This window comes from Euleptes europaea, chromosome 5 (genome assembly GCF_029931775.1).
Source record: "Euleptes europaea isolate rEulEur1 chromosome 5, rEulEur1.hap1, whole genome shotgun sequence".
Taxonomy (NCBI): domain Eukaryota; kingdom Metazoa; phylum Chordata; class Lepidosauria; order Squamata; family Sphaerodactylidae; genus Euleptes; species Euleptes europaea.
This window is the reverse complement of record NC_079316.1, coordinates 3,503,215-3,515,815: the sequence shown is the minus strand read 5'-3', so window position 1 is coordinate 3,515,815 and position 12,601 is coordinate 3,503,215. Positions and strand designations below refer to the sequence as shown.

The following is a 12,601-nucleotide window of genomic DNA, read 5'->3' as shown; positions in this document are numbered from 1 at the left end:
AGGGCCATAAATAACATATGTAACCTTGCTTTAGGATGAAAGTGTTCCTCAACACGGCATTAAGGACAAATCCCCAGGAAGCCCAAGGTATTTTGTGAATCTTCTCCCATACCAGTTCCCTGCCGTTTAACTGGTAGTAAACAGCCCCGTGTGAATGCGCCCAGTACTTTACCCTTCACCTCTTCCCGTGCTTACCTTTTCCAAGTCTGCACAGCTGCCAAAATCTTGCTCTGACAAATAACTAATCAGGGATTGCCCTTCCGAGGGTCTCCGAAACATCCCTTCCCCAGAGTTCAGATACTGGCCAGAATCTGGAGAAGGGAAAAGAGGAGGGAATAAATGTTCTTCATATTCTTAAAGACTTTGACCAATGTCATGAGCAAAACCCTGAAAGACTAGAAGACCCAGAGTGATAAGAGTCTGGCAGCAGAAGCACAGGTCACCTGGAATGCAAGGCTATTCAACACTAGATTCGGCCCAGGGTTTTCTTGCCATTCTGCAGGTACTCCAAGGCCGGTCTTCTGATTGGCAAGGGGTCAAGCCATAGCTCAGCTGCAGAGCACATGCTCTGCTTGCAAAAGGTCCCAAAATTCAGTTCCTGGTATCAGCAGGTAGCAGGGCTGGGAACGAAGGGTTCTGTGATAAAGCATCGACTCTGCATGCAGAACACCCAGGTTCGGACTGCAGCACTTCCATCCGCAAGGATCTGGTGGCAGATGACCTCTGCCTGAGTCCCCAGACAGCCACTGCCAGTCAGAGTAGAAAATACTGACCTTGATAGAGCAGTGGTCCAACTTGGCATCAGACAGCCCCAAGTGCATCCCTACACCCAGTCATTTGGAATAGATTCCATACTGGGACATGGACCAATGGTATGAATCAGGGCAAGGCATTAGAATGACCCCAGTGGGAATACAGTGGGCCCCAGACCTATCATATAGAGGATGGGGCAGAGTTGTTTTCTATTGCCCCAGAAGATCAGACCAGAACCAACAGGCTTAAATTAAATTAAGAATTTCCAGCTAAACATTAGGAAGAGCTTCCTGACAGTTAGAGCAGTTCCTCAGTAGAACAGGCTTCCTTGGGAGGTGGTGGGCTCTCATATGGACTGCGCTCATATTTTCCTTACATGAAACATGTGTGTGTTAAGTGCTGTCCACTCGCTTCTGACTTATGGTGACCCTATGTATTAACGACCTCCAAAACATCCTATTGCTAACAGCCTTGCTCAGGACTGAGGTCTGTGGTTACCTTGATTGACAGGGTTGCCAACCTCCAGGTACTAGCTGGGGATCTCCTGCCATTACAACTGATCTCCAGTCGATAGAGATAAGATTGCCTGGAGAAAATGGCCGCTTTGGCAATTGGACTCTATGGCATTGAAGTCCCTCCCCTCCCCAAACCCCACCCACCTCAGGCTCTGCCCCAAAAACTTCCCATTGGTGGCGAAGAGGGACCTGGCAACCCTATTGATTGAGTCAATCCATCTCATGTTGGGTCTTTTTCTTTTCCTGCTGCCTTCACCTTTTCCAAGCGTTATTGTCTTTTCCAATTATTCTTGCCTTCTCACAATGTGACCAAAGTACAATAGCTTCAGTTTAATAATTTTTGCTTCTAGGGAGAGTTCAGGCTGTCTGGAACATAGCAGAATGGAAAACGCAGAGATGTGGCGACCACTTCCTTGTTACATGAATACATGAAGCTGCCTTGTACTGAATCAGACCCTTGGGCCCTCAAGGTCAGTACTGTCTGCTCAGACTGGCAGTGGCTCTCCAGGGTCCCGGAGTAGGTCTCTCACATCACCTACTGTCTGGCCCTTTCAACTGGTTATGCTGGGGACTGAACCTGAGATCTTCTGCGTGCAAACCAGATGCTCTATCACCGAGCTATGGCCCCTCCAGATGGTTGGTTGGGGCCAGGAATCAAACGATGTGCCACACAGGTCAGAACGCTGGAATGTCTTTGAGGAGGCAGGAAATGGGCCTGCCATGGATGGCCCACACCTTGTGGAAAGGAGCAGCAGGTGCTCATTCCTGACCCAAAGCCTGAGTTCTGGCCTGCTCCCACCCATGTTAGCTCTGAACCTGAGAATATTTCAAATTCAACCTCTACCGAGGATTTTTATAAAGCAGTTTTAGCCTGTAGGTGTCAGCTCCATCCATCCATCCAACCAACTATCTAGTACTGCTCATACATCTATAGCCTTCAGCAGAAAATAAAGGGGGGGAAAATTCCTTACTTCGTGTTATTCTTTTGGTATTTAATTATTACCCTTATAAATTTTGCCACAGACAGAGTAACAGAATCATTTGTATCTGACAGCAGCCTTGTACTGCCCGGTGTCTCACTGGACATTTCCGTATTTTTAAATAAATTAAACTGGCCCTTAGCTCATTAAACATAGGACACGCCATGAACATATGTCTGATAAGTTTCAACTTTGTCATGTGAGCGTCTACACGTTTTATTTGAGTCTGGCACTTTTTTATGCCTGCCCTCCAAAACCGCCAAAGAAAGGGCATTCATTCTTGCCAAAGTAAAGACTCCTCTGGTGTCAGCTCTGCAGCCAACAGGCAGCAATTAGTCAGGTCCAGCTCCGACTGTAGCACCAGCCAGTTAACATTGGAACAGCCAGATAAAAGGCATCCAGTGCAAACGTTCTTGTTCATTGGATGATCTCACGGATGCAAAAAACCCCTACAGCAAACTTGCAACAACTCAAGAGGCCAGGCCGAGGTCCGTCTACCGAGCAGTGCTGGAAGACAATTGAGCGGTGGCCCTATTGCACTCACCGTATTCCATGTAGACCGAACCGGGCGTGCTCGCTTCGCCGCCCTGTACAGAGCAGGACATGTGGCTTTTGAACAGGGAGATATCGCCATGGGACTCTAGGCATGACACAAAAGAGAGAGAATTAACCTCGTGGGTCAGAACCGGCCGTGCGAAAGAACCGTCGGAATTGAAAGGAACAAAATGATACACTGTGAGATGGGAAAATAAAGTGACCAGGCAGGAGGGAACAAGGAGGTGCGGGCCAACAGGTGCTTAGAAAGGAGCACGGCTGAGAAAAAAAGGCTGTGGAGTGAACTTTCAGGCAGACCAGAGGAAATCATGCAGAACGATCAGCTAGGGGGTGTTCAGTAAGCTCGTCTGTATATATGTCCCCAGGGGGTATCAGGCTCAGACCGAGGAGAATGAGGCTGAACTGTTTCCTTAAACTGACTGCATAACTATAGGAAAGTTGTGCTTGGTCAGCCTCAGTTTCATTATGTGGAAGACGGGAATGGCCAAGGCCCACCTCACAGGTAGGATAAAGACTTAAAGGACAAGAGAGAATAGAAGGGCTGCATGAAGTGATTATGCAACAATCCATACATATTGCCCCCTTTGGGGGAGCACTCCAGCATTCTATTACCACCCGGGGCTCAGCCTAGTGATCTGGGAACAAGACAAGGCAACCTTTGAGAGGCAGACACTTGGTAAGAAGTTGAAGGAGCTGGGAGTGCAACAACTGATCTTCCAAGACCTGGAAGGGTTTGACTGGAGAGATGCTGACTTCAAGCATTCCGTCGCAAATGTTGCAGGATCAAAGAAAACAAGGGTGCATACAATGAAATGATGGAGGGTATGTGTGTGATAGAGAACCACCCAGATGAGAGAACAGATGTTTGGAACATGCAGCGGAAAAGGAGAATGGAGAACAAGGCAAGGAGGGACACTGGTGTCAACTCAAATAGCTTAGCAATTCAAGCCCACTGAAAGGGCCACTTCCTGTGTCACATCCTGCCAACGTGGGATATTTGTCCTGGTCAACAAGCACTGTGCAGCCCCCACATGAGAACTGCACATTTACATGTATTTCACTGTCTCTGAAGAAGTGAGTTGTGGCTCACGAAAGCTCATCCCCTGCCAGAAATGTTGTTAGTCTTCAAGGTGCTACTGGACTCCTGCTCTTTTCTACTGCTACAGACAGACTAATGCGGCGACCCATCGTGATATATTTCGCTGAGTCTAGACCTAGCATAATCTGGCCTGGATGGCCCAGGCAAGCCCGATCTTGGAAGCTAAGCAGGGTCAGCGCTGGTTAGGACTTGGACGGGATACCCAGGAAGCCCAGAGTTGCGACATAGAGGCAGGCGATGGCAAACCACCTCTGAATGTCTCTTGCCTTGCAAACCCTATCAGGGGTCGCTATAAGTAAGTTATGACTTCACAGTATTCAATTATTATTCACAGTTAGAAGTCATTTATGACTTGACAGTATTCAATTATTATTGCCTTGGCCTGAATGGCAAAGGCTGGCCTGACCTCATTAGATCTTGGAAGCTAAGCAAGGTTGGCCCTGGTTAGTACTTGTATGGGAGACCACCAAGGAAGTCCAAGGTTGCAATGGCAAACCACCTCTGAATGTCTCTTCTCGTGAAAACCTCATGAGAGGTTGCCATAAGTTGGCTGCAACTTGGTGGCCCTTTCCACCACCATCATGACAGGAAGCTATGGGCCAACTGTGGCTTCCTCGTGCGCGCACACACACAACTGGTGTTCAGATTTACACCCTCCACACAGATTGTCATCCCAAAATAAATGCTTTTCGGTGTAGAGAGAAAAGTACAAGGTCTGAAGTTGTCCTGGTACTTTGAAATGCCCCCCCTCCCAAAAAAAAAAAAAAACCCTCTACAAAACCTTTGGCATCAAAGCGTTCAGAAGACTTGTGAAAAGGTGTCAAGTCATTTTCCATGGAAAACATTTTTCCATACAGGCTGTGCCAGGAGGTGGTAATCCACATACACACACACAAAAAGTCAAACTATGGTGGCATCTCATGTAAAAAATAGTTGCAAATGATTCACTCCACCACCAATACCACCCATTTGCCATCCTTCTTCCCCCCTCTACTCTTCCTTTGCCTACTTCGCTCTAGCAGATGAGCTCGGACACTGGATGGCACCAACCCTTCCAGCATGGCGTAGCAGTTAGCTGTGGTGGACTCTAATCTCGAGAACCGGGTTTGATTCCCCACTCCTCCACATGAGCTGTGGACGCTAATCTAGAGAACTGGGTATATTTCCCCACTCCTCCACATGAGCAGCAGACTCTAATATGGAGAACCGGGTTTGATTCTCCACTCCTCCACATGAGCGGTGGACTCTAATCTGGTGAACCGGGTTGGTTTCCCCACTCCTCCACACGAAGCCAGCTGGGTGATCTCGGGCCAGCCATAGTTCTCTCAGAACTCTCTCAGCACCACCTACCTCACAAGATGTCTCTGGTGGGGAGAAGAAAGGGTTTGTAAGATGGTTTGGTTCTCCTTAAAAGGTAGAGAAAATCGGCATATAAAAACCAACTCTTCTTCTTCAGACCAATCTGCGTTCAATGCCCTGCACATGAAAGGTTTTAAGCCTCTAGAATGGAATCTCAGGTCTTCCATTCCATCAGAATGTAGGCTGGGAGGCCTTTTTGGAGTGTACTAGCCATCAGGACCTTCAGGAAGGCAGCCCGGACGTGAGCATACGGCCTCCTGAGAATCCTCAAGCTGCCATTTCCGAGCATAGGCTTTTTGAGAGTGACAACAGCATCTTAACGGAAAGATCCTTGAATTCAGTGCAGTGTGTTGGGATGGGGTGGTGGTGGAGAATTTGCAACATGCTGGCTCCAAACCTGCTACAGGATCTTCTAGTATAATGCTGATATCCCTGTGTCCTCCTGAGGACAGGCAGCAAAGCAGAAAAGGAGAGAGAGTTGAAAGAAGGAAAAGGAAACAGAGAGGGTGGTTACTTACCATGAAAGAAGCGGGTCTGTCCATCTCTGGGACTGCCACCCTTTTTACCCTTAGAAGACCCCAGAAAGGCACCCCAGACGCTGTCTATATTGTGAACAGCACTTAAGGTGGAGGCTCCGAATCGCACTTCCACCCGTTTCCTGGCCATTCGGCACAAGCCCGTTCATGCAGAATATGTTCACGCAGAATATCAAGGAACGGAGGTGATCAAGTGGGGCACTGATCAGAAAGGGGGTGGGCTAATACCAAACAGAGGAGCTTCGAAAGGGCTCAGGAGTGCAACACGCTTTCCGGATGGTCCCCGCAGCTGCCTCTTCCCTTTTAAAACTCAGCAAGGGAGCACACTTTAATCTGGCAGCGTTGTAAAAGAGCCATATAAATGCAAATTCTAACCCCAACATCATTCAAATTAGAAGCATAGAATCATAGAGCTGGAAAGGACCACCAGGGTCATCTAGTCCAAGCCCCTGCACAATTCAGAAAATTCTCAACCACCTTCTCCCCACACACCCCGTGACCCCTAATCCATGCCCAGAAGATGGCCAAGTTGCCCTCCCTCGTATGATCTGCCTACGGTAGGTATTGCTGACAGGTGGCCATCTAGCCTCTGCTTAAAAACTTCCAGGGAAGGAGAGCTCACCACCTCCCGAGGAAACCTGTTCCACTGAGGAGCCGGTCTGTTTCCTAATATCTAGATGGAAACTCTTTTTATTTAATTTCAGCCCATTGGTTCTGGTCCGACCTTCTGGGGCAACAGAAAACAACTCGGCACCATCCTCTATAAGCAGCTCTCCTGCTCCTGAAATTACTTAGCTCGACTCTTCCCTCCTCAGCTTCTGCTTCACTCTGGACTCTTGACCCTTCTGTCAAGCTTCTATTGAGGGGCTGCAGCTGACATGACATACAGAACTTCTACCCCATGGTGGGGGCTAAAAGTGGCATCAGTCAATGCTCAACAGCTCAAAGTTCACTGCCAGCAGATGTAGAGATGTCCACAAGCATAGATGGCTACAAAAGGGGGTGAAAAAGATTCATGGAGGAGAAGTCTTTAATTGGCTACTAGCCATGGTGACTAAAGGGAATCTCCACATTCAAAGGCAGTCAACCTGTGAATAAGAGTGACAGGGAACAACATAAGGGAAAAGCCTCAGCCAGCAGGGCTCTTCCTATGCTCTTATGATGGCCTCGGCCTCAAGGCCCTGTTGTTGGACCTCCAGAGGAACTGGTTGGCCGCTGTGTGAGACAGGATGCTGGATGAGACGGGCCACTGGTAAGATCCAGCAGTGCTCTCCCTATGTTCTTATGAAGGCCTCAGCCTCTAAACCCTGTCTTCTGGCCCTCCAGAGGAAATTGTTGGCTACTGTGTGAGACAGGATGCTGGACCCTTGCTGGTCTGGTCCAGCAGGGCTTTTCTGATGTTCTTATGAAGGCCTCGGCCCCTATGACCTGTTTGTCAGACCTTCAGAGGAACTGGTTGGCCTCTGTGTGAGACAGAATGCTGGACTAGATGGACCCTCACTGGTCTGATCCAGCAGGGGTTCTTGTGATGTTCTTATATTAACAGCAATAATAATAGCCGACCAAGGCCTTGTCCACCTTACCATGAGCTCTCCCAGAGGCCACGTTGGTATCTGAGTGGGAGCGCACGTGGCTCCTCCTGAGCGTCCCACGGGGGGCTAATGTCTGTCCTTCTGAGAAGCTGGACCTCCGCAAGAGGACTGCCTCCCGGCTGCTGCACCCGCTCGCCCCCTGCTCCCCCAGAGATGAAATAGACTCCGGCTTCTGAGAGCTGCTGGAGGAGAACAGGTGGGAGGTGCTGCTCTCGGTGCTGTCAGTGTCGGCTGCGCTGGAATCGCTCGGGGTGCTGCAGGCCCGGTTCTGCCGGCCCAGATTCCCGATGGCCAGGTACTCCGGCCCGTCCGTGTCCTCCTGGCTGCCTGCCCAGGGATCGTCGTTCTGGTTGGCGGAGATGCTGGAACTCGTCTCGCCAGTGGTGGGGAGACAGTCCCGTGGGGAAGAGACGTTAATATGTGGAAGAGCGGCAGCCGGTTGTCGCAGGGACCTCCCCTCTGGATGCCAGTGGGAAGAGGCACACGGGGCATTTTCCTGAGGCTGGCTGGAACCACTGCAAAGGGAAGTGCTTGTCAGCCTCCTGTCTGGAAAGAGGAAATTAAGAAATATTTAAAATCCTCCAGTGTACACTGTCACACAAACAGCTTCATTTTATCCCTGTAAAGTCAGGGGTGGCATGATCAGGAGGTTGGAGCACCTTCCCTGGGAAGAAAGGCTGAAGAGTCAGAGACTTTTCAGTTGAGGAAAGAGACAACTAAGGGGGGCCATGATAGAGGTTTATAAAATTATGCATGGAGTGGAGAGAGGAGGAAGAGGAGGAGGAGGAGAAGAAGAGTTGGTTTTTATATGCAGACTTTACCATTTAAGGAAGAATCAAACTGGCTTACAATCACCTCCCCCTCCCCACAACAGACACCCTGTGAGGTAGGTGGGGCTGAGAGAGTGTGACCAGCTGGCTTCATGCATAGGAGTGGGGAAACAAATCTATTTCACCAGATTAGCCTCCACTGCTCATGTGGAGGAGTGGGGAATCAAACCTGGTTCTCCAGATCAGAATCCACCACTCCAAACCTTTTCTCCTTCCCCCAAAACAGTAGAACTGGAGGGCATCCAATAAAGCAGATGGGCAGTAGATCCAGGATGGGGGAAAGTGAGTGATTTACGCAGTGAGTGATTAAAATGTGGAAAGTTCTTGTAAGAACACCACCGCTCCATTGCTGAGCGTAACTGAATGGTTAATATTAGAACGAAAGAGCCCGCTTCGAACAGATCAGCGGCTCTTCTAGTCCCAGATTGGAAAGCAAGATGCTTCTAGAAGGCCCACAACCCAAGCATGAAGGCAGCCCAACCGAACACACAAAGCAGTCTTATACTGAATCAGGGTCAGTAATGTCTATTCAGACTGGCAGTGGCTCTCCAGGCTGAGGTCTTTCATAGCACCAAATGCCTGGTCCTTTGAAGCTAGAGATGGGGACCTTCTGAATGCTAAGCAGATGCTCTACCACTGAGCCACAGCCCCTCCTCCAACATGAGTTGGGGAGGGGCTGTGGCTCAGTGGTAGAGCATCTGTTTGATGTACAGAAGGTCCCAGGTTCAATCCCTGGCATCGCTAGTTAAAGGAACCAGGCAGGTAGGTGACGTGAAAGACCCCTGCCTGAGACCCTGGAGAGCCGCTACCAATCTGAGTAGACAAGACTGACTTTGATGGGCCCAGGGTCTGATTCAGTATAAGGCAGCTTCATGTGTGTTCATGCGAGTTGCCTAGATCTAGCATGGACTGTGCTGCAGTCTTCTGCCTCTGAAAGGCTTCTCCGAGAGACAAGCGTTCAACGCACAACTTAAGACACTGAAACACAGGCTCAGCGTGAGAGCAGAAAACAGGTTCTACATGGTGAAACTGTGCCCCAGGCACAGAAGTGTCTGACTCCTCTCCCTTACCTTGCATGCTGGCGGAGGCTGAGTGAAGACCTGAGAAGGAGCCAAAGTACCGGTGGGTCACACACTCAGCAGGAGGGGTGCACACGGACCCGGGAAGAGCAGTGAGACTTTGGCTCTTGATCGCAGGCATGGAGGCCTCGCTTTTCCTGGCAAACTGAAGAGAGAAGAGCCTCGTTGGTGAGCCAGAAACACAGAAGGAAGCAAAGCCGCAGAAGCAGAAACAGAAAGTACCAAAGGTTATCACTGTAATCAGTTTACCTTCAGGGAACACCACCCGCACTGTCTCGTCTGCTGTGGAATCGTTGAGCATCTGCCATGGAATTATCAAAGGGGAAGGGGCACCGGACCACCTTGCTGAACCTCACCAACGCCATTGTTCCATGACTGCACCCATTCCCCTCACTCAAAACTATGCGTTACAAGCAGACATCAGCTGTGGCAGGCAACCGGTTTTTCAGGGACGCTTGCCTGCTGGCAATTGAACTTAACAGTGCCACAAGACTGCATACATAAAAGCATCCCTAGAATCACAGAATCATAGAGTTGGAAGGGGCCACCAGGGTCATCTAGTCCAACCCCCTGCACAATGCAGGAAATTCACAACCACCTCCCACCCCCACACCCCGAGTGACCCCCTACTCTGTGCCCAGAAGATGGCCAAAATGCCCTCCCTCTCATGATCTGCCTAAGGTCATAGAATCAGCATTGCTGATAGATGGCCATCTAGCCTCTGCTTAAAAACCTCCAGGGAAGGAGAGCTCACCTCCTCCCGAGGAAGCCTATTTCACAGAGGAACTGCTCTAACTGTTAGAAAATTCTTCATAATGTTCAGATGGAAACTGACAGACGCCTGGGAAAACTCCAAAGAAGCTGACTTTCCGAGGCACCTTAATCTACCGGTTTTCAGGATCTTCCCAAGGGCTTAGCCTCAAATCTACCTCCCTAACTTAAGACAGTTGCTTATTGCCCTGTCCTCAAGGGCCACACTAAACAATGGATGCTCCTTTTCTTTCTCTTTTTTATTATTATTACAATAGATGAGATATAACAAAGTAGAAACTTAATATGTACAATACTTAGTAAACAAAGCAGATTATGAAGTAATACAGCAGCTAAATCAGACCCCTGTCCAGCAGAGCACCTAAATAATCGAGGTTATGAAGACAGATAAACCACGGTTCAGATCTAACTGATTTAACACAAACTGTTCACCTTCCCAATCTGACACTTTAAATTTTCACCAACAGTGAATCCCAAGTTCTTTTAACTATCTCAACATCTTGAGATTTTTTTGTAATAAACCTTAGCAGTTTACACATTTCCTTAGCCCTGTTTAACCAGGCTCTGTAGCCGGAGTCTCGATTTTCATACTTTTCCCCCTTTTCTTTCGCCAAACAGGCCTGGCATGCGACTCCCCCAGAAGGCTTTTCTACTTGCCCTGGATGAACAGCTAAATACAAAGCTGGAGAGAAGCGGAGAAAGCCCCCTTTATGCCCCATCCCAGCAGAGCAGTTTTCTAGCTAGTCACTTGCCAGCGTCCTTAACAACTGACTTGTCATCTTTGACCTCCGGGGTCAACGTCTTTTCTGCTCCAAAACTGAGACCCTGCTTGAAGGATGACAGCCAAGAAACAATTGGGCAAGGGGGGAAATGGACCAAAGGGGCAGAACCAAGAAAAACTTTCCTCACCATGGACGTGTCTATTTGAGCAAGCAGCCGAGGGTTGTTCTGTTCCACGGCCTCCAAACACTGCAACATAACTGTGACGTGGGCGTCGCTGAGCAGAAAAGCTGAATCTACAAGGGAGCAGGGAGGGAGGAGAAAGAATTTTTCAGGATTCGGATTGATACATTCTATTGCGCTTCTGGCTCCCCATTCATATGGTAAAGCACACGATGCTATCTTGACAAAGAGAGCTTTGACTCTTGAAAGCTCACGCCCCCAAAATCTTGTTGGCCTCTGTGGCACTACTGGACTCCAATCTAGCCACACAATATTTGTTTCCGAGTAGCCCAGTGCCCTGAGCTTTGTGTTGGGGTAGTGGTGGTGAGAGGCGAGCAGTTCCTCTGGACGTTCAACAACAGGGCAACAGAGGCCAGGAGTGCATTTTTATAAAATGGTTAGAACTGTAGTATAATGGAACAGCTCAGGAGGTTGCTTTTATATAGGATAGGATTGTAGTCTATTGCAATGCTGACTTGCATGTTTCGCTTTCCTTTTACTGCGTCGTCTTCGACCTTTGTAACCCCCTTTCTGCATTATGGTATGCCATGCCTTAGACAGGGTTTTGCTCGCGCTGATTTCTGACTCTGTAACCACAGTCCTACTGCACAGCTGATTGAATGTCTTATGCTGTCAGATTGAGTTGTTTGTATACTATACTGGAAACTGCCTTCCCTAGAAGCTAAAATGACTCCGCTGAGGCTATCGTACTTTAGTCACATTCTGACAAGAGTCACTAGAAAAGATCTGAGAAATAGGTGACCTGAGAGATAAAATCTGTAGATTAAGTAAGATTATGTTTTGTATTATGTTAAGATATTATAAATAAGAAAAATTAAATAAGAGGCAGTTTATGATTATATAAAGATATAAACTAATAATTTCTTAATAAACTATAGCAACACAAATGTATTAACAGGTAGTAATTTGGGTTTATTAATTATGCTAAAAATGGTAGTAATGGCACTAAAGATAGTAGTTAGCAAGTATTTTGATTTAAGCATGTGAGATCAATGTTATGGATAGTAGCAATCTCAGTGTAATTCATTTTATTTGTTTGTTTTGCTATTTTCTGTACTTGATATTCTTTTCATATTAATGTTTTTGTATTTGGTGTGTGTGTTTTTGTATTGATTATATTATAAAATTTAAAAAGAAATTATAAAAAAGAGTCACTAGAAAAGACAATCATGCTAGGAAAAGTTGAAGGCAGCAGGAAAAGAGGAAGACCCAACATGAGATGGATTGACTCTACAAAGGAAGCCACAACCCTCCGTTTGCAAGACCTGAGCAAGGCTGTTAAGGATATGGCATTCTGGAGGACATTAATTCATGGGGTCGCCATAAGTCAGAAGCGACTTGACGGCACTTAACACACACACACACACAAATTGCCTTGAATCTCAACAAGAAAGGCGAACTGTAAATGAAGTAAATAAAAAAATAAATATGAGAAGTCTTCCTGGCCTGCACAGCGTACGTTTTAACCAGTTGTCAGGCAGACTCTTCCTATGAGTCTCCTTTGAAGCTCATTATTTTACATTGGGATCAATCAAGGGTTGCCGTGTGCTTGTTTCTTTCACTGCTTGA

The 12,601-nt window shown here is 47.9% G+C and overlaps 1 protein-coding gene and 1 non-coding gene across 2 annotated transcripts in view; one reads left to right on the top strand and one right to left on the bottom strand.

Annotated features, from left to right (window-relative positions):
- Window positions 1-12,601, bottom strand: part of RUBCN (rubicon autophagy regulator) — a 56,490-nt gene that overhangs the window by 22,371 nt on the left and 21,518 nt on the right. Inside the window, exons 5-10 of the mRNA XM_056849745.1 lie at window positions 10,979-11,085; window positions 9,290-9,443; window positions 7,381-7,935; window positions 5,659-5,703; window positions 2,793-2,888; window positions 196-311 (exon numbers count right to left, since the gene is read on the bottom strand). Of these exons, the coding sequence (XP_056705723.1) occupies window positions 196-311; window positions 2,793-2,888; window positions 5,659-5,703; window positions 7,381-7,935; window positions 9,290-9,443; window positions 10,979-11,085 (1,073 nt within the window). The remainder of the gene's footprint in view (window positions 1-195; window positions 312-2,792; window positions 2,889-5,658; window positions 5,704-7,380; window positions 7,936-9,289; window positions 9,444-10,978; window positions 11,086-12,601) is intronic.
- TRNAI-GAU (transfer RNA isoleucine (anticodon GAU)) lies at window positions 8,894-8,963 on the top strand. Its single transcript has one exon. It is a non-coding gene; the product is annotated as a tRNA-Ile (tRNA).